The sequence below is a fragment of the Mixophyes fleayi genome, chromosome 4, assembly GCF_038048845.1.
Source record: "Mixophyes fleayi isolate aMixFle1 chromosome 4, aMixFle1.hap1, whole genome shotgun sequence".
Taxonomy (NCBI): Eukaryota; Metazoa; Chordata; class Amphibia; order Anura; family Limnodynastidae; genus Mixophyes; species Mixophyes fleayi.
This window is the reverse complement of record NC_134405.1, coordinates 11,005,994-11,028,737: the sequence shown is the minus strand read 5'-3', so window position 1 is coordinate 11,028,737 and position 22,744 is coordinate 11,005,994. Positions and strand designations below refer to the sequence as shown.

The 22,744-nt window shown below is 39.3% G+C and overlaps 1 protein-coding gene across 1 annotated transcript; it reads right to left on the bottom strand.

Moving 5' to 3' along the window:
* Positions 1-536: 536 nt before the first annotated feature.
* LOC142150380 (olfactory receptor 5G9-like) lies at positions 537-20,951 on the bottom strand. The gene is made up of 3 exons (XM_075205576.1): positions 20,847-20,951; positions 12,181-12,232; positions 537-1,474 (listed from the first exon to the last, which is right to left on the bottom strand). The coding sequence occupies exons 1-3, from the start codon at positions 20,949-20,951 to the stop codon at positions 537-539; spliced, it is 1,095 nt and encodes a 364-aa protein (XP_075061677.1).
* Between the last annotated feature and the right edge of the window lie 1,793 nt (positions 20,952-22,744).

The window sequence follows — 22,744 nt, the reverse complement described above, 5'->3', positions numbered from 1 at the left end:
TTTTACATGGATCTCTCAGCATTGACATCATTGAAGACTTAGATTGAAGATTAAAGACTTCCATGCTATCAACATTAGTGAAAGTAAGTTTTTCCTTTGGAAAGATCGTTTGACTGTGTTAGGCCAAACCAGGCTCAAAATACTGTGTGGGAAAAACAACAAAGGCCGTTCTGATCAACATCTCATCAGGATCTATCAATTGAAGTGGAAAATCAATAAAAGCATTCTGTCATTGTGTGCGACAATCAGCCAACCACACCTCTTATCTTCTCAGTTTTGGTTGACAAAGGGCTTCTCTACACAAGAATTTTCTAAAATCAAAAGGAACACAACTTGATAAAATCATGAGGAAATAGATCCATTGATCTCAATGCTATGCTACCCTTGCTGACCACAATGACACCAATGTAACACATGGCTAAGACATTAAAGCAAGAAAATTATGTTTCTTCCAAGCCAATCAATATTTTTCTTTTGTCGTCTTCTGTTTGGAACACACTGTAAAAAAGATGTACGTGGACAAGCTGAATCTTTGGTCATTTACATTTTCGAACTGCATCCATAATGACCATTTTCACCTCTTGGTTCCTCAGACTGTATATGAGTGGATTTAACATTGGTATCACTACTGTGTAGAAGACAGAGACCACCTTGTCTCGTTTATTAAAGACACTGTCAGGAGAGCGTAAGTAAATGAAGAAAATGGTCCCATAGAAGATGAACACACACATGAGATGTGAAGAACACGTACTGAAGGCTTTCTGCCTGCCCCCAGCAGATTTCATACATAAAATGGAAGAAACAATTAGAGAGTATGAGATCAGGATTGTCAACATAGAACCAATACCACATGAACATGTGAAGAATACAGCTATCATGTCACATGGGAGAGTCCTAGAGCAGGACAATCTGAGCAACGGAAGAAGGTCACAATAGAAGTGCTCAATAAGGTTTGAACCACAAAATTGTAGATTGAAAACACAGCTGGTCTGCACTGATGACTGCAAGAAGCCAATAGATGAGGCAAGGAGAACCAGACACAGACATTTTTTCTTGGTCATTACTAAAACATAATGGAGAGGATGGCAGATAGCTATATATCGATCATATGACATGTTTGAGAGTAGGAGAGCCTCAGTGGCTCCCAGGAATTCAAAGAAGAAGAACTGAAGAGCACAACCATTGATGGAGATGGACTTTTTCTTGGACAAAAGGTCAAAAAGCATTTTAGGTGTTATCACTGAGGAGTAGCAGAGGTCCACCATGGAGAGAAAACTGAGGAAATAGTACATTGGAGTGTGCAGTCTCGAGGTCTTATGGACAACAGTGCTCATGCCAACATTGCCAACTATGGTCACCATATAAATAAGCAAGAAGAATACGAAAAGGAATGGGACCAGGTTTTCATTGTCTGTTAGTCTGGAAAACGCAAAGACTCTCACTTGTGTCACATTTATCATGTCCACTGTTTCCTCTGCAGTGGTAAAAAAACCAAAAACTCATTAGTTCACAAGTCTAATACAAACCACAAAGCACATAATGTAAATAACGCCATAAAATACACAAGACAACCTGCAACTAGAAATTATGGGAAGGAAAATTAAAAGGCTGCATTATTTTCCTTTTATATAAAGCCCTCTGATCTGGTTGTAGAGTGGTGTCAGATTTATATTAAGTGTTCAGATGCGGAGTTTACTGGCTAGCATACACAGTGTCATGGTTACTGGTAGTGAAAACTCCTCTAGCAAAATTGTCCAGTGTAAACCCAATGACTAAACCAGAAAGGTGTGTGAGTGCTCACTCACTTGCAGTGTGAGGTTGGAAAAAAGTCATCCAGGTTAACTACAAACTATTAATCAGCTGCTCTCTGTGCTAAATTACATTTGCTCTGTGCCATTTTATAACCACCCCACCTATCACCTACTGCAGTGGGCAGCACGGTGGCTTAGTGGTTAGCACTTCTGCCTCACAGCGCTGGGGTATTGAGTTAAATTCATGCCTATGGCCTTATCTATGTGGAGTTTGTATGTTCTCCGTGTGTTTGCGTGGGTTTCCTCCAGGTGCTCCGGTTTTCTCCCACACTCCAAAAAAACATACTAGTAGGTTAATTGGCTGCTATCAAAATTGATCCTAGTCTCTCTCTCTCTCTCTCTCTCTCTGTATATTAGGGAATTTAGACTGTAAGCTCCAATAGGGCAGGTACTTATGTGAATGAGTTCTCTGTACAGCGCTGCGGAATCAGTGGCACTATATAAATAAATGGTGATGATGATATCTCACCCCAGTGTATCATAACTAGATACAAAATAAATACATTTGAAATAACAGTGGACAATGAATATACAAATAAAAAGAGGTAGTTGAGAGATACCTTTAGTCTCTGCTATACCCTGGCATATAAAACCCCCTCATTATCTTTGAAGACCTATTGCATCCTCATGGACAGAAAGAGGCAGGGTCCCTCCAGATGTGATATGTCAAGGAGCCACTTGGATTAACATGTACACGTTCATTAAGCGGTACAGGCTGGACACACAAACAACTGATGATGACGTTTGTTTTTTTTTGCAAGAAGCCTAGCAGCCCTATAGGGATATATCCACCATCCCCTAAGTTCTGGCTAATGCTGGAATTGCTGGAAAATGGAGAGAAAAATGTATTTAATTTTCAAATCCTTTCATCTGAAGAACAGCACAAGACTCACACCCAACAAAGCAGCAATTAACGTGTGCAACATTTTGCTTTCTGAAAAGCAATAATCTACATGAAGGAGTATTATAGGATCTATAATTAACTGTCATTCTTCCGTGTAGGTCATCCTGTACTGCAGATGAGGAGAGTGGAACTTATCCAATCATATGCTGCTGGTATAACTATATTGTAATATATTATGTAAATAAGTTTGTTTCTTCCTTTCCCAAACCCAGACACATGCACTCTAAGCACATTTAGTCAAAAGCCAATTTACCTTGGTCATTACAGAAAATATATATTGGAATTTGTCTTATAGTCTCTGTCATAGTTCTAGATATTAACAGCTGAACTAACTTTTGTAGTAATTATTAAAGTAATTCTATCGTTTTCAAATAAGCATTGCATAGGCGATTGTATTGTGTTTCCAAGGCACAAAGTATTTTATTTTAGCAGATGTAAAAAGTTAACAGTTCAATACGTGATAATTATATAATACAGTACAGTACAGCCAATACCAAAAGATACATACATACCGCTGCGTTCACAATGCGCTCCCACGGGTACCAGTGAACAGTAGTTCACTCTTGAATACTGTGGTCAGAGAATGACTGAAGCTAGTGGGAGTGCAGCTATGATTATATACATTCAGTGTTGCAGAGAGAACAATGCAGATGACGTGGCTTGCTTCTATAGGTCCAGACTTCAGGTGGGTCCAGGGTAAACAGGTCATAGGCTAGTTCAAACAACCCCCTCAAAGGCTGAGGTCAACATTCCAGATGATTCTCCCTCCTACAAACCAGTTACAACTAGTCCATTAGCATTTTACAGTTTGATATCACTCTGACTATTTATTCCCTAACATCAATAACTAGAGTATGCAATATGCCATCTTTACGGCGAAAGAACCGGACAACTGCTGATGAATAGAGGAATAAAATGATATCACGTATAGCGTGGCATACTGAGTGCAATCCCAAAACAAAACAATGTTAACCAATATACTTTCGTTCATCCAATTATATGACTTTGACAGTTCCACCCTTTGATAGCATAATAAACTATCACCTTAAAGATTTTATATGCAGGATCTCAGTACCACGTTTCATTGCTATGTAATGCACGTCCCCCTTGGTGTATGACCATGCTGTCTGTAGATCTAAACAAGTTATCATAAGAGAGAGTCTTAATCCTAAAAACGATTTCTTCTTTTACTATAGACCGTATACCTCTGGAGCTTGGGGAATGACCTTTTGTATGCCCTTCAAGGGTGCAATAAAACATGTAATACATTATTTGGAAGGGTACAGAGTACAATAGAACATGTATCAGTTATACAGAATACTCTACTACAGTTCTTCAAGTTTAACAGGTTCATCCGTCCAATGTATGTCTTTAAGCTCAGAATATATTTAAACACTTCATGTTCATCAATACCATCATCCTATATCTATCAATAATGTCATATACAATCTCCTTCAGCTTGCGTTAATATACACTTCTAATAATGTCATCAGTCCTTTTCATCAACACTTGTGGGTGGGCTATTGTCTTTTCATTCTTCCCAGTCTCCCAATACTCAGGTTTCTTTGTGCGTGAAATAGCGGTTGGCTTGCCAAACATTGGGAGACTCCAGATTAAGGGACCTAGGTGTTGTACTGTTCCCCTAGTGACCTCCCACCCATAATTTGGGTACCTCAAGAATATTTAGTGGAAAGAGAACTAGTCCTGCTTAATATAATCACTGAGGCACATGAGAGCACGCCCAGCACTTTGTTTGGTCTAAAACCTTACCCACCCAAAAATGATAATCATTATCAAGGATGCCTGCTCAAGTCCGAATATTACTGGACTGGCATCGCTGGGTGTACCTCTCTTCAACTATGGGGTCAACGTACTTACAGACATAATGCTACTAAGACGATAGCCCCTCACACTTTCTCCAAGCTCCAGGGTTTCCAAATTTTCCTTTACCCCTGAATTGAATAGAGTAATTGGCTCAAAGATTGTGCTACTAACTTCTCCTTCATCCCCAATACCTCAATATCATTACCTGAACCAGCCTCTGTCTTCTGTCAACAATCAAAAGAATTGACCGTCCTGAAAAGAGAATGTGATGAGAGAAACACAGAACAGGAAAAACTACAACTTCATGCTGGAAAACTGTCTTAGCCTTTGGCTCAGGTGCTACTAACTGCATTTGAGGTCTCCCAGAACAGATTCATGAGTGCACTTGGACCCTTCTCTAGTGTTGGCCCCTCTGCAGTGGGTGAAATGGGCACCAGTGTGTCTCTGCTAACCTTTGTCGTGATGCTGGTAGCCTACACCTGGTACCTGTCTGTCAAATAACTTGAGCCTAGGAAATTACTGTTCCACAACTTACTCTCCCGGTCCAACATCAAGACAGTTAGTGTGACTTTTTAGGAAACAGTGTTTTGAACGTTCTCAGTTGCTGTCTCACCATTTACCTTCCCTCTCAAGGTCTAAGCTAGCCTCTCAGTTACAAACTCATTCCACGAGGGGTCAAGAACATTTTAAAAATCGACAGGTTAAGAGGCAGCCCATAAGTGATCTTTGGTAGCGGGGAAGAACTAGTGGCCAAAGCTATCAGCCCCTTCAATCAAGTTCCAACTCTTTTTCTATTCAATTCGTTCTACCTAGTACCGTTACTTTATGTTCACACTGGTTTGTGGCTGATCGAAAGTATGTAATTTGATACCACTACTCATACATTATACATTTATTATCAATAACATGAATACCCTTATCACCTATTATAACTCTAGGGCTATCACCTTGAATAACAAAAGCTTTGAGTATGACATAGTAATACATTAGACAAATTTCTATTCACCTTTACCCAGACATATTTCATTGGTACACTAGTGTATACCTGAGGATCCTGCATGGTGGTAATTGGATGACGTGGATTTGTTTTACCTGGAGAAAAACCCATCTGCAGGAGGGATATGGGATGGCTCTATTCGTATCATCTTCCTGACATTCTCTCAATCAAGACAGGACGTTGCCGTCCTACTAGCTTGAGAAGAAATGTCTGGTGCACCCCAATATACTCTTACCAGCTTGCACATACCTTCTGTACCCAGCTGAGCCAGACCATGTGTTGCCTCCACTGGGTCTGGAAGATACCCTCTGGGGGCTACCGGACTACCTTGTCCATCTCTCCAGGGTCCGCCAGACTCCTAGCCACATCTCTTCACTTTCCAGACAGTTTATTCTTCAGGTAACACAAATCTTCATATATTAACCAATATGTGTATGCGTGCATGTGTGTGTGTGTGTGTGTGTTCACATTTTAAAACAAAAACAATACAACGAAAAACAAAACAAAACATTCATTTGTTAGCTGTCACATAAAACCCTGCTGTCTATTTGACAGCTATGTTCTGCCTGGTGTGACAGCCATGTATAGTTGTGTGTGTAAGTGTGGATTTTACTAGCAGCTACTTCAGTTGGTAACTGTGTCACTGTGTAATGTCCTCTATGTAGTGTCCTACTCATGTGCTGGTATTGCTATAAAAAAGATTTTTCATTCAACTCAATGTCGCCCCCTAGACTAGAAAAATGCTGAAGACCAATGTATATCAATTGATTTTCCCTCTGCCAACTCACATGCCATTCTCAGTACCTCACATTCAGCTACTTGACTAAGTGAGAAAGGCAAAGGAGTCTATTTCTAGAACACTTTCTTCAAATATAACAGTATCCAGTGCATGTCAGTCTAACAGTGAAAAATATAAAACACGAAAATTCTACATTTTCTAGGGTTTCACATTATGTCATCTCTTGTGGCAAAAATCCTACTCCAATGTTCTACACAGCGATGCATATCTGTATGTCTAACCTCCAGCAATCTCCTGTCCTCCCCACCCTTTGTGTATGCATATAAAGGCACATTTTTGTACAGGAGGCACGAAACACAAAAAAATCAAAACAGATACGCAATCTATAAAACATGAATCGTATTTCCACACGAAAAACTTTCTGCTTAACATTAGCAGCTTCTATACACATAACACCAAACCACTGACTGTTTCTGTAACTCATGTCAATCTAGTGTGTATATCCCTGAGTTTGTCTTATGTAAAAAAGAATGTCTTAGCCCCATTAATGAGACTGTGTCTATGTCTTTTCGTATCTCTATACAAGAGAAGAGAGAGAGAGAGGAAAAAAGATAGAGAGATACTAGCATAGATGTAAAGAATGAGAAAATAGGAGAGCAACGAATAATAGGAATACAAAGATTTGAATACAAGGGTTTGAAAACAAACAGACATGCAGAAAGGGAGATTTTACAACAAAAATGACAGCTGGATTGGACTCTATGGGAAAATTGCTGTATTCATTCCACTAATCCCCTTAGCTATTTGCTAAACTATGGCCCCCTCCCCATACTTGACTAGGGGGTCTTACATCAACTGTGCAATCCAGTGTCGTCCGTCATTTGTTCATTAAGAACTCGGTATCACATTAACTACATACCTTTGTAACGGACTTCCTCACTTATGACAAAGAAATAGAAAAAATTTACTTTTGGTGACTCATCTGAGATACATAAAACAATATTTTGGAGCAAAGCATGCACATACTTCATTTTTGGATAATGATTCTCAGCCAAACAAATTATCATGAGTCACTGCAGCCTAAAACAAAGAGTGTTCCAATGATCCATTGTTAAGTAGTCTTTCAAAAGAAATTTTCTTATTTCTCTATCCCACCCCTTTCAGCACTAAGTCTATATTTCTTTTGTCTATCCTTATCTGTGAGAAGAAAAACAAGATAGTTATCTTAAAACAGCAAACGAAACAAACATTTCCATTCTTTACCATCGGCCAGCGATCAGAAAAGCAAGCATGTGACAACATAAAACAAACAAGCAAAACCAACAAAGATTACTTTTTCAAATCAGTTTTTCCTAAACTTGCACATTAATACTTACCATTGATTATTACTTGCCTTGCCTGGTCCTAATTTCCTAGCTTTCGCTCTAATATTTTCTTTGCAATCTTTCCTCAAATGTCCCTTCTTAAGACAGTAAAAAACACTTCAAAGATTTCTGTTTCTTTCATCCCTTATAGTGGTTTTTATAATTCTGAGGTTGTGAATGTAATTTTCCTAAAGCCTGGATACCCACCATCATTAGCCTATCACTCTCCGCTTTTTCCTTTTTACATATATTTTTATTATGTTCTATAGCATGCTCTTTAGTTTTGTTTACCGTGAGACCTCTCCAATTAGGAAAAGACGTTTGTATCCAGGTCCTTAGATCCTCCTGGAGGCCGTCCATTAGTACTGCAACAGCTTCCTCCCTATGATGTGGATTTTCCCTTATATCTGGTATCCCTGTGTACTTAATCATGGCCGCTAGAGCCCTAGAAAAATAGTCAGTTGTAATCTCATTACCTTTTTGTTTGATAGTGAATATTTTTCCCCATTCCACTGTCACTGGGAAATATATGGCCAACTGTGTAATTATATGTCCAATATTGTCCTGATTGTCATCCTCAGTTAAGGATTTATCCTTCTCCAACCTACAATCCTTAATGAACTTTTCTATATCAGTATCGAGAGGTAGACAAGCCCTAAACACCACTCGCCACTCTTTATTAGTAGGCTCATGTGCATTACCTAAATGTCTAATGAATTTCTGACACTTGGCCAAATCTTTTCTAGGATCAGGGAAATCAGACATAATTGTAAACAGTTTCGTCCTAGTCCATGGAAAATACATTGCTACATGTTTTATGGGAACTACACCATCTCTGTCCGCCTTCCTATTGGAAACTGCTGTTGTGCAGACAGGATGCAGACTTACTAAGTCGCTACATTCTGAACTAGTTGCTGGAATTGCTGTTGCAGTATAATGAATGTCCCCCTTTCTATTAATTTCTATATTATCCTCACTGATTTCAGCCCCTTGACGGTGGAACCGTTCCCTTTCCTTGTCCGTGTACTGCTTCTTGTATGTTACTGGCATGGGCAATGGCTGAAAGGACTGTGGGTACATCTTCTTCTTTTAAAACATTACATAAGACATCATACAACTTACTCATTACATTTTTAACATTTTTGGTATTGGCTGTACCTACCACCCCAACCGTATTTGGCGGCGAGGTTGCACACGTGCTCAGTTCTCCGCGCTTTGCAATGCTCACTTCCGCTGTGCACGCGATTTGCACCACGCCAACTTCCGCTGAACACGCACTCCCTTTCCACGTGTACCCTTCTTGTTGCCAACATTTTAAACAGTCATCCTGTTCAATTCTCGTTTTTGCTGATTTAATCAACCGTACTTTATCTCTAACATTATTTAACACCTCTGAGTCAAAACTACCTATGTTTGGGAAAGGTTTCACACACTCCCGGGTCATCTTGACCCATTTGTCGCAGTATGCCGTTGCATACGCACCATATTTATTATGCATAACATACTTTGCCGAACCAACCGGCCATTCATTAGGCAGCACACAATTGGCCATGTCTTCTTGGCCCTGGACGATTTCAACAGGTACGTCCCCTCAACTCCACGCTACTGAGTACAACTAAACAATAACACGCGATTGTCAGCGTACTCACTGGAGAAACAACCTAACACAACTGGGATCAGACAAGTACCAACTTCGCAATACCCTGCTTTTCCTAGTTTGAGTACTTTACCACTGCTAGCAACCGATATCAATCAAGAATATCAGTGGTTGCAGCGTATTTCCTGCCACATCTCCCAAGTTACAATCACGGCTGCACTAAATCAACCATGCGGTCCGATCGCACCGCTTACAGATACTAACTATCAGTAAACTTTGCGATTACTAATGGGAATGCCGTGAAAACCTGATATTTTTGCTTCGAGTATACCTGCCATGTATACTCTGTGGTGTCTCTTTATCCCCTGCTCTTTGATAGAACAGAACACCACTCACACAAAGGTTTCTTTATATCCTGTTCACACTTAGAACAGAACCTTTGTTGTCAGGTCACCTTTTTTACCGTGCCCCGTCAGACACACCTGAGCCAAAGCGCTATAAATTTTCAACAGTTCCACACTGCCCTCCCAATACTCAATCACGGCCTTACCGCTCAAACTAGTTATCAATAAACATCGTGATTAGTATTGGGCACATGTGCAAAAACCTATATTACGTTACCAGTATACTTTTGTCTTTATGAGTAACATTCACATACACACACACAACCTTTTGTTTTCTGTACAGAAAATAGATTTCCCAAACAATGGTAATAATTTTCAGAAGCTTTAACAATTGATTATACTATACATATATAACAGACTTTGAAAAACGATTGTTTAACCAAGTGGCAAATCTACCGGAAGTACACATATGCAAGGCAGGACATACCCTATGTAATGCAATACCCTTTAAAACGCAAAACGACAATAAAAAGAAACATTTTTCTTTCTTGTCCCTAGATTCAAGTTAGCGTTCCTTCAGATTATGCAACAACGGACATTCGGTTTCGCAACACAGAGTGAACAACAGGTTTTGAACACATTGCGTTCTTTCCCGTATGTGACGCGTCAATCCACCCTTTGTTGAGGAACCGAAAACCGTAAGCGTTGCATACCTGTCGATAACGTAAACGCCAAACTCAGAGCCCCCAAATTATTAAAGTAATTGTATTGTTTTCAAATAAGCATTGCATAGGCGATTGTATTGTGTTTCCAAGGCACAAAGTAATTTATTTTAGCAGATGTAAAAAGTTAACAGTTCAATACGTAATTATTATATAATACAGTACAGTAGAGCCAATACCAAAAGATACATACATACCGCTGTGTTCGCAATGCGCTTCGCTGCGCTCCCATGTGTACCAGTGAACATTAGTTCACTCTTGAATACTTTGGTCAGAGAATGACTGAAGCTAGTGGGAGCAGAGCTATGATTATATACATTCAGTGTTACAGAGAGCACATTGCAGATGACATGGCTTGCTTCTATAGGTCCAGACTTCAGGTGGGTCCAGGGTAAACAGGTCATAGGCTAGTTCAAACAACCCTCTCAAAGGCTGAGGTCAACATTCCAGATGATTCTCCTGCCCAGAAACCAGTTACCACTAGTCCATTAACATTTTACAGTTTGATATCACTCTGACTATTTATTCCCTAACATCAATAACTAGAGTATGCAATATGCGATCTTTACGGCGAAAGAACCGGACAACTGCTGATGAATAGGGGAATAAAATGATATCAGACATGACACATTTCCTATAACCTGAACCTTAAATAACACTAAAGTGTACATATAATCATAATATATAAACTAATAATAAACTAAATACTATCTGCTCATAAATCACTTGTGGATCGGAATCATTTTATATATGAAATATATAAATAACTAAATGTTGTAGTGTGAGTGTGTGCGTATTTTACCGTGTGATCGCAGAATGCCACATGTAGCGTGGCATACTGAGTGCAATCCCACAACAAAACAAAGTTAACCAATATACTTTCGTTCATCCAATTATACGACTTCGACATGATCTTGAAAATTTATATACATGCTAACCTGGTCACCTCTAATGCCCCTTTTTCAATGATGACATATGCAATTTGACTAGTCTCTTGTTATAATGTAATTCCTTAACTTTATAATGTAACCCCTCCAATCCATTACCCAATATGGTTTTCTATTTTTGAACCCTCTCAAGTTCTGTCATGTCCTTTTTGTAGACAGAGGCCCAAAATTGTACCCCATATTCCAGATGTGGTCTGAAAAGTGACTTATAGAGAGCTAAATTACAATTGCACCTCATGCATCGAAATGTGCCATAATTTGCTTGTGACCAGGATTGTAAAGCTTATTATCCTTGTGCGAGTCATCTGTTCTCTGTAGGATGTTCATGGTTTTGGGGAAGTATTTCTGCATATGTCCAATGTGACATTTTTTGGGTGACAATGGCCAAGGGCTGAACTTTATAGCAGATTTGTGACTATATAGGGGAACTCTACTCAGGCAGCAGTTGATCTCAGTGCCGAAATGGAAATTCTCATACATCAATTATTCATTTATATGGTTTTCAACATTAATCTTTAATATTATTCAAAAATCATGAAACTTTAATAATCAATAATTGATAACAATTGATTCTTTATCGTGTTAGTTGTCAGTGTTGTACACACTATACATTTATATATCCACCACAGAGTTTAGAGCATTATTTCCACAAGTACCTCTGCAAAACAGGTTCTATGACCCCGAGCAGCTGATCAGATGCTGTCATTTTCCTTGTGCGATTATTACAGAGAAAGAAACATCTGACTGGTTGCTATGGGTTACAGCACAGTTTTTGCAGTGATACCTGCAGACCAATTTCCATAAATGCTCTGTAATATGTCATGATTGTAACCACTATATCAGTTGTCACAGTCATGTTTCAGTCTCCAGTTTTCTGGTTGTGGTTTTAAATATAATAAGAAACATGATTCGTGTGTTAAGAGTCTCTTACCTGTCTGACGTGTTAATTGTGAGATATCCGAGACCTGCATGATCTCTTGTCTCTGCAAATAAAGAATTGTTTTATATTAAAATAAAGTGACTCAGGAGTATAAATCTCCTGTGTCCCAAAGCATAAATGATTACTCATTGCACAGTAGAAGTAACTAAATTAATGAGTGATTTCACGTAATTGGTCTAAAAATATTATTCTATAATTAGGAATAGAGCTAGATGGTTTCATAATAATTTCATATATCTTTTACAAGTAATACTTATGTTATGGATCATGTAAAATTGTGCAATAATGACAATGATCATATGAATGGTATAAGAGATATCATCATCATCATCATTTATTATTATCAGATTGGCCAGGCATTTTTGGATAATTAATATGAGTATTACCTAAAAGTTTTTCATCCACCAACTGGAAAACTTTTAGCGTTGGGGGTTGAGGGATTAGAATATTCAGCTTTAATGTTTATTTATTAGTATAGACTTTCTTATGTATCTATTGAAAATATGTCATAAAAAAAAGAATTCTCCAATCCTAAGCGTAAAGCTTCCAACACAATGGCGGATCTGTTTGTGAGCTCCTTTTCTAAATGTTGCAGTACAAATGGTAGACCCCATTATGGTAACTAGTATACACAGCTCAGCTTCATTCTAGTGGCTAGTATACAATACTGATCCCATTCTTGTGAATAGTACCCATAAAATAATCCCATGTTGGTGATTATTGGATTTCTATTCACATTTATTTATATAGCGCCAGCACAATCTGCCTTTATAACTGAATATTATAAACAAGTGATGTAATTGTGGTTATTAGTATACTCAATACAGGGCATTCTTGGGATCCGTTTACTAAGCAGAGTGTACTCTGTAGAGACAATTTTGAAGATAGTTTGATCTAATCCCATCTAGTATCAAGCTTCTGACTTCTGCAGAGCTCAGAATTAGAGTCTAGTGACCAGCATATACAATAAAGTCCAGATATGGTGACCAGTATGCAAAGTAGAGCCTATTCTCATGACTAGTATATACATTAGGGCCAAGTTTGATGTCTTGTATATGCAATTTGCCGTTTTTACCATTCCATTGAAATGTTAAAAAAAGCACTGATAAAAATCAGTGTTACCAAAAGAAGATGGATATGAAAATAGCATAAAATTAATAGAATATGTTCATCTCGAGTGTCCAACTCTTGACAATATTTGGGCTTACACAAGTTTTACCTAGACCAATCTCTACCTGTAGCATACTGATGTGACTAGTGTAAAATACGTAATATTAATCATTTAGAATAGATCATAGGATGTATTTTCAGTAAAGACGGCCCCTGAGAAAAATGAGAAAGTGAAACATTTTTAGTGTAACAATATACATTTTTTTTTATTTTAACAAGGCCTCAATATAAAGTTCTTCCAGCACCGATTCTAATGTATCTGTGTATTCTTGTGTTTGCATTATAATTTGGGCAATATCTTGTAATTCTTTTCATTTTATATATTTTACTTTATCATTGTTACTTAATATGCTTCTGTGTAAAGGCACAAATTAAACCTGTTCTTTAGCAAGGTTATTATTACACTGAAGCATATTATTACGCTTTAAATAAAGATGATGATAATGATAATGATGATTATGTTGATGATGATGATGATAATGATGATGAAGCTTCTAGCCTTCCACATGTGCTTCACTAATCTTTATTGAAGTTTATTTGTAACAAGCATGTAGCTTGCAGAATGTCATGGTTCGATTCATAGTTTTTTTGACAGCAACCGTGCCTGCAAGGTGGTACCTGTCATTGTAGTGAACTTTTAAGATTTGAGAAGTTACTCACTCTCATGCTTACAACTTTCCTAACAACCACCAAAACAGTAAATGGCTGAGATAATTAACAATAGGGTTGTTACTTGCTATGTAATAACGTGCACTAGCCACAGACTAGCTGCTACAGAACCATTAAATCCCTGAACCACCATGGTCGTCAAGATATAGCAACATTTGGGTATTAATGTTTTGCATGGGACAACTTGCTGAGACTTGCTTTACCCCTCCTACAGTTAAAAAATAAATAAATGAAAAACCTGTGGGAAAAAACAGTTGGATCTGTTTCCATATCACCCACTGCTAAACAAATGCCAAACATCACCAAAATAGTTTAGACTGGTTTAAAACTTTAGAATGTCTTCTCCTACGGGCAGGGTCCTCTCTACCTATTGTCTCATGTCTGTCTACTGTCCATCTCCCTACTAGGCCCTGTCATGTCTATTTCTACATTCTGTGTGCAGGGCCGTCTTTCCCATTGGGCACGATGGGCAGGTGCCCGGGGGCTCAGGGGGAAAGGGGGCCCTGGCAGCTCTGCTGTAAAAAATCCTGTAAAGAAAAAAAAAACTTACCTTTTGCGGTCACCTGACCGTTCAGGTCAGGTGACGATCCGGCTCACTCCCTGGTCCTCTCTTCCGTGATGCGCTCGCAGTGAATGTCGGGCGTGATGACGTCATCACGCCCGACATTCACTGCGAGCACAGCATGGAGGAGCATAGCGATGAAGTACAGAAGAGGATTCGATGCAATGCGATTGAAAGATAAGTTAAGAGAAAGATTTGAAGAAAAAAAAAAGTGACTAATTTTATATATAAATATATATATTCATATTTGTTTTTCACACACACACATATTTACATATATATATATATATATATATATATAAAATCCTTTTTTTTTTTTACTTATATATTTTTATATAGGGGCCCGGTGCACTGCTGTGCCCGGGGGCCCATACTGTTGTTAAGGTGGCCCTGTCTGTGTGACTCCCTACAGTTTTACTCACACTATTCTATTACTTATGCCTTCTAGCCTCATGTCTTCTTGATTTTAATTACTATTTTAATTATGTCTGTATTTGCACGATTGTCTGGTGATACGGAATCTGTGGAGCCATACAAATAACTAAATAATAATCTCACACACTGCTAAAAAAAAAAAATGTTGGAAAAATTGGGCTCCTATATTAATCCTGGAGGCAAAATACTTGGCAAATCATTTTTTGGGACAGAGATTGACAATTTGAAATGAAAGACAGCAAGAAAGATGCCAACCAGGCCATAAAAGCCAACCGGCTTCCAAAAAGGACCATCTTTTATTTCATTTTCACATACACCGCTATTATATGTCATGGCAACACTTTCTCATCTGAGTTTATTCACTTGTACACATTTCATTAATTTAAAGGAGCGCACCTTTGTTTCACTGATTTCCAAAAAAAGGCAGGCCAACTTCTCCTTCCAGAAGGTGAAGATCACCGTAAGAAATGTGGTTGACATGCTGCTATGGACTAGAAGGACCATCTCTGAACATGCCAAGGTGGCCATCTGGCAGCAGATCGCTAAATAAGTGAATGCAAGTGTTCCGTTGACCTGATCTGTAGAGGAAGTCATGAAAAGGTGGCAGGACCTCAAGTGAAGGCTGAAGGACACAATCTGAGACCACCAAGGATATGCCAGAGGGACTGAGGGGGGGGGTGTTTTGGCTAGTTGGGCTTGTCATTGGAGCAGGCAGCTATGACCTGCATTGATACACAGCAAATTGATGGAATGGGTGTCATGGACACAGAGAGGCCACAATCAGAATAGCAGGAAAGCAGAGATACAGGTCATTTCTTACACTAACTTAAGCTCCCACTTGCTACACCCTCTCTCGCTCTGTGTTCTTTTCACCTCGCACCTAGTTCACCTTTGCAGACTACTATTATGGTTCATTTATGTGATGTTTTGTGCTTTATTTTACATGCACTTTGCACCCTACAATATTTAAGTAGTATAAAGCACATGGCTCATTTTATTGCCTGCCGCAAAAGTGTGTTTAAAACCCTACCTCTTTTATGTCACAAATGTACATCCTAACCTACGAATACCAATTTGTCACTTTGTATGTCTCCCAAAAGCTACAGTATGTAAGCTCATTTGTGTTACTATTAACACATTATTAAAAAAACCTGACATTTCATATGTTCTATTATGAAAAGCATGTGACCCTTGCTATTGAGGACACATCTGTCTACTGGTGGCCGGAGCTTTGTTGGCTTTTGTAGCAAATGTGTGTGGTAGTAATGTAATATTCTATGTTATGTTTAATTCCTTTATATTCTTATATTTAGGCATCAGGAATGTTCAATGTTTTATCCTTGCTTGTTCTGTTTTGTGTTAGTTTGACCTCTATGTTGAATACTATGCTCTATTACACCAATATAAGGTGTTACCTAATGTTGTGGAGGCTTTACATAAAAAAATAACTATTAAATAAATATATGAAACTCTTATCATCTTCTATGTAGTAAGTGTAAAAGTGCTTAAAACATTAGGTTGATCATTGTCTCATTGTCTTTCACTTTCATAGATGCTGCAAAGAACCCAGTCATTTAGGCCGGGAACACCGACCCAGGATGCAGAGAAGCCACCACCTCCTCCACAACCTCCACACCACTTCAACAAATCTTTTACAAGCTCCAGGGTGACAGTGTTGCAGCTAGAGATAATGCCAAGCAGCAAATTGAGCTATGAAGACAATAAGTTGAGCTGCACCAACAAATTGAGCTGCAGTGACAACACATTGAAATACATGGGCAATAAATTGAGCTGTATTGCCAATGAACTAATGGCGGCATTTCTCAAAAAACTAGTTGCACAAAGCCACCAACCAAATAAGAATTTGACCCTAGGTACTCATCTGACATGGGCTAGCCATAGCTATATTGGCCAGAGGAAACGACAAATTCCATACCTTGGATAACCAATAGCCAGGTGTCCACAGAGGTGTAATCAAATGCCTGGTTATAAAATGTACATAATCAGTCTTTATTAAGCCAGAAAAGTCTATGGGCTAGATTTACTATCAGGCGTGTTTGTAAAGCCGCCGACTTTCGGCGGGTTTGCCGGCGGTTTAGCCATCGCCGGATTTACTAACGCTAAACCCGCCATCCAAACGGCCAGAAATGATGTTTTCAAACCCGCCTCTGTATAAAGCGCCGTGACGGTTTCAACAATGCTCCACATACAAACAGCCAGATTTACTATTAGGGGGTTTATAAAGCCGCCGGAAAACCGCCATTCAAAAGACCAAAATGAAAGCGCTGCTTGTGAGCGGCGAGATTGTTCAAACAGTGTGCTGTTAGAGGTATTTGGTCAATCTGAACAGAAGGGAAAGGGCCATTTCATGTGCAAAGTTTGTCCCTTTGGGATTGTATATGTTAAAAGGCCAGTGTCTTGTAATGGCAGTGTAATTTGGGTTTCTTTTTCTCTTCTGTTTTCCCACGATGCAATTTTTTTACTAAGTTCAACATTTGTTTAATATTGCAACAAATCCCTTAACAGAGTGTAAAAGCAATTTTAACTGTACTCAATAAAGAATGGGTTTCTGGCTGATGACTCCTCTGCTGCATCCTCACACATCTGCACAGCACAAATTCAGGCACAAACCCACTAGTAGAGGTGTGTTATAGCGTACATTTGTACTTTGGTAAACCAGGTTCAGCTTACTAGAATAATCTGGTGGGGTGGTTATGTATGCACCTGAAAAGGGGTCTGATATTATCCTGGCTGGCTGTTTTATACATAATCTAGCATTACATCAATTTACCCCACCGATTAGTGCAGTACACACTGAAGCAGAAGGGGTCTGTGTCACATCTGGTGATGTGCAGAGCACAGAGGGCGGAAGGCAGATTACAAACTACTACACAATAGGAAAAACATTTATTTCTCTAAAATGTGTTTGATGTGAGTGCAATGTTTGTGACAGTCAGAGCGCAATGTGTAAATGATTTGAGTGCCTAGTTTTTTAAAACATCACTATACTCTTGTTTAATTAGCAGAAAATAAACACTGACACCATAGAAATTTAACTGCATTTATTGCAGTACAACACAATAAATAATAAAGGATAATGCTTATACAAAGTAAAAAAAGCATGAGGCAATAGTCATGTGTTAGCGCTAGCGACGCCTTTTTGCTTGCATATCGCTATGTTTTGCCCCACTCTGTCCTCTCCCTGGCCCACCCCTGGTGCGAGCACCTCTCCTTGGAGGAGTACTCTGTGCCGATGTGCTTGGCGTACTAGCGGTACTTGTGGTGGCCGAGGAAAAGGGTGCAGGCAAGCGGGCAATGAGTTCTTGCTGCAGTTGGCCTGCCAGCCGGGTCAGGTTCGCATTCCCCTCGCGAACGGAGGAATTTAATGCCTCCACAGCCCCAGTCATTTGGGCCATCTGCAGATTGGATTGCTCCCAGGCATTAGCCAGACGATTGATTGCAGCAGGAATTTGGCTATTTGTGCGGTGTATCCGCCTCAACTGGGCCGCAATTTGGGAAATGTTGTGAGTTTGGCTCTCCATGAAGACTGATTGCTGCTGCTGGAAAGCACCAATAGACTGCGCCATTTCACGGGCTGGGTCCATACTCTGAGGTGCCGGCTGCTGGTGTGCTGGGGCTTCAGCAGGGCCAGGTGCAACATCCTGGAAACCAGACACAGGGGCATCCACTGTTTCCAGGGTGATTATGGTTTGCTCATCTGGCTCAGGGGACATTTGGAGGGACTCCACCTGAGGTGCCTGGTATGAAGAGGGCCCTGTGTATGAAAATGACGGTAAGTATATAGGATATAATATGTTTGTATATTGCATTCTGAACACTTGATAGGAAAGAATAATCTTTACAAACTACAGATTGTTTCACAATTTTTGCATTAATGATTTATTGTCCTATGCTACCTGCTTAAGGATGCACATATTATCCTTTTAATACCCAGTATCATATGAACTATGTATGGTTGAGGGGGCTAAAAAAGCATAGTATTTGTAACCTACAAATATTGTGATTTATTACGCAATATCTGGCTAGACCGTGCCTTGGGGTACACAAATCCTATTTCAGTCCTCCCTCTGTGTAGTACATGCTGGGTATTTTGACTTAACTGCGTGTGTAAAAAAGTGAAGACGTTGCCTATAGCAACCAATCAGATTTGAGCTCTCTTTTTGTAGAATGCAATAAATAAAGTAAAGGTATATTCAGATTGGTTGCTCTAGCCAACATCTCAGTTTAGTAAATGTAGCCCTAAGGTCGCATAGCACACCATATTTTAATTATAAAAAATTTGCCAGCAACATTTCCACAGAAAAACAATTAACTCCATTATTTAGCACAAAAACATAAATCACACACCTGCTTGCTCTTCTGTGGCCGAATCACTGACTGAAGGTGGAGGTGTAGCTGTAGGAATGGGACTCAACTGTGGTCCAGGTGAATCTGGATGTATTAGAAAAAGCATACAATGTATTTGCAGCAAAAAGCCTTTTACAAATAATAAATCTTTGGAAGACATGTGTTTGCACATTAAAAAACAGTTATAAACAAAATTATTGCCCTTTACATACTGATTGAGTAAAAAAGACACTTTTGCAATAAAAAAACATTTTCAATATTGTTAGCTTAAAAAGGACAAATCACTCACCAACTCCTTGGGCAAACGAGGGCGAATCTGTGTCTTGCACATTAATTCCCTCCACTATTTCACGGGGCATTATCTGCCGCAGCTCCTCCTCATAGCTGGTATATTCAACGCGAAGAGGGGGGCCACCACCCGTGCGTCTTGTGGACCTCCTTTCCTGGGCCATTTTTTCCTTCAACCTCCTCTTAATGTCCGAAAATCTCTTGCGGCAGTGCGCCACTGTCCTCTTTAGTGGGCCCACCGCGTTAACAGCGTCGCACACTCTCCCCCACAATTGGTGGCGCCGCCTTAGCGGAGTCCGGGCTGCCAGGTTCCCCAAGATCACCTCGTAGCAGGGAATGATATTGTGCACCAACACACAATTCTCATCATGTGAGAAGCGCACATTCCTCCCTGTCTTGGTCTTCCTGCTCTGTCCTGTCTCCTCAACCTCTCCCTCTCCCTCCTCTGACCCCTCAACCTCCATCTCCCTCTCCTCAGCCTCTGCTCCCCTCCTATCTCTGGACATTTTTACCCAGAAGACAGAAAAACACAAAACACTGAAGGACTTACAAACACAAAGAACAAACTACACTACCTACAGACACACTCTCCACACAGTCACACACAAGTAACACAGACAGAGGACAAGTCAAATACAAAAAATACAAGACAGAAAATAAATGAGAAAATAAATGTACAAAACAGGAAAAAACCACAGGACTACTCACACTTCAATCAGATATCGCTCCACCAATCCACCAAACACCAACTCTCAGCAAACCACTATCCTCCAAACTCCTCTCACAAAACTCCTCTAAACCCTATCAGAGAAAAAAGTGTCAGGCCAGTGGTTTATATAGGGCTTGTGATGTCAAATCTCCTGAGTTTGAAAATAGCCAATAGTAACAGGCCAGGAGACAGGTGTAATTTTCAAAAAAACCGCCTTTACACAAAAGCGCCGTCATTTAAAGCAAAAGCGCCATGTTCTATTCAAAGCCGCCGGCGGCTTTGAGCATTACATCCCGCCGTTACATCGCCGGCGGCTTCAAATTGAAGCTGAAATGCGCCCATTAGTAAATCCGGCTGTTTGCAATGCAAACACGCCGGAAAACCGCCGCGATGCATGGCGGTTTGAAGCCGCCATGCATCACGCCTGATAGTAAATCTAGCCCTATGAATACATACCCTTTTGCTTTCTTCCATGGGCAAAGATTCAGGAGTATGATCATCTGGTTCCACCAACAAAATCTCTATATCCTCCGCTATAGGTACCCCGTTCTTAATGACCATGTTGTGAAATATGTCACACAGAGAAATGATGGCGCACACAACTCCAGATTGGTCAAGATACAAAAAATGGGAATGTTTCTGTTTCAGACAATATTCAGTCCACTGGCAGAATTATTGTACAGGTTATTAAGAAGTTGATGGAGTTTGACTGGTGCATCTTTCTTACTGTTCAGTGGTTTTACATATATTTTTTTACTTTAGGAAATGTGACTTTGGCTTTGTTTGATGCTGTTACCTTGTATTATTTAATTTGCGACAGAGCTATTTTCCAAATTTTAACTGAAATAGTAGCATAATTTAATTCTAAGCAATCATAGGTACTGACTATTTAGAAATAGTTATAGATAGTTCTATATAGGAATTTTGCCAATGTAAGGGCACGCCTATGGGGTTTGGTGTGGCCCCTACATATGCCAATCTCTACATGGTACAATTTAAATAGTGTTACATATACACCTCTACTCATTTAAAGACTCATGACATAAATTGGTGGAGGTATACTACTGATATTTTTCTTGGGTTATGATACTAATATGTACACTTTCACAATAAGTTCATTAGCTGAACTAATCTACCATCCACCATGATGTCCTCAAATAACAAGTTACAATTCCTGGATTTTCTGGTAAAGGTTTATGATGTAAATTGCTACTTTTGCAACTTTTTTTATTAAATCAATTTATAGGAAAAGGCCAAGAACTTAAATAAAAAATAAAAAAAAATTCCCACCCAAGAGGCAAAATGCACCAGTGTACTGACTGTGATAACTGCTATCTTGTTACAAGCGAAGGTATTCAATTGGGAGCTGCACTGTGGAAATGGAAGGATGGAAGTGATATAAGAATAAGAGTTCCAGCAGTGAGACCAGTAATAATATGTAAATTGGAGCTGCAGTGATAAGATGTCATCGATCTGTAGGTGGCCAACAACAGTGGAAGCCACTATACAGCTACTTAAATTTAAATTTATTATGAACCTGACGGTGAGTGTAACTTGCTAATAATGGGAGTCAGCTAAAGATCCAAAGGTCTGGAAGCAGTTGGAGTTCTTTTCTGTGGGGCCATGGTGTTCCTAATTAGACTGTTCATTTAAATGGAGATTCTAGCTACCTGTGAGATATCAGCTCTTATATTTTGCATGCAATATATTATAAGAGGTTGCTGTGGATTGTAGATTACTAATTGAAGTCTTAGGGCCTAATGCAAATTTGCACATAACTGAGTCACAATTTACAACTCAAAAACATTTATGCAAAAATAATGGATTTCAGCTCATACATGTCCTTTAAGATACATCCAGCTCTGCATCTGTAGTAAATGCAGCAGCTTTATGAACGGGGTACTTATATCCAGGTACGCACACTCAGAACCAGGTTGTAAGTGCACATAAAATCTTATAACATATGCATGAGTAATGAGGAAAGTAACTGGCAACTTCAGAGGTGAATTCCCCATCAGCCACCATCATCAGGTTGTATTTGCACCAGTACTTAGGCCCTACAAGATGTTGTTTTATCAGCTTTATTCTCCTATCAAAAACTAATTTTGAGTAACTCACTAAGCAAATAAAATGTATTTTCTCTTAAACTGTCAATTTACAGCCCCAACCCCACTTAAAGAATAAATTCCACTTCTCTCTTCATTACTGATGCTTGGAGAGAAATCAGTCAGCCTGGTCCCGGTACCTCTATCTTGGAAAGTTTTGTAATTAGTTTTAGTGGTTAGTGAGGCTGCAGCTATCTCAAGGTGAATAGGAACTAAAACTTTTTATTCTCATGAGAAACAACTTGAGAC

Bases quoted from the DNA above. Each gene is read 5' to 3' on its own strand.
- LOC142150380 (XM_075205576.1), bottom strand. From the start codon at position 20,951: ATGGTCATTAAGAACGGGGTACCTATAGCGGAGGATATAGAGATTTTG. The intron at 12,233-20,846 runs GTATGTATTCAT...CTTTATTTGCAG, and splicing joins CCATGGAAGAAAGCAAAAGG to AGACAAGAGATCATGCAGGT. The intron at 1,475-12,180 runs GTAAGAGACTCT...TTACCACTGCAG, and splicing joins ACAATTAACACGTCAGACAG to AGGAAACAGTGGACATGATA.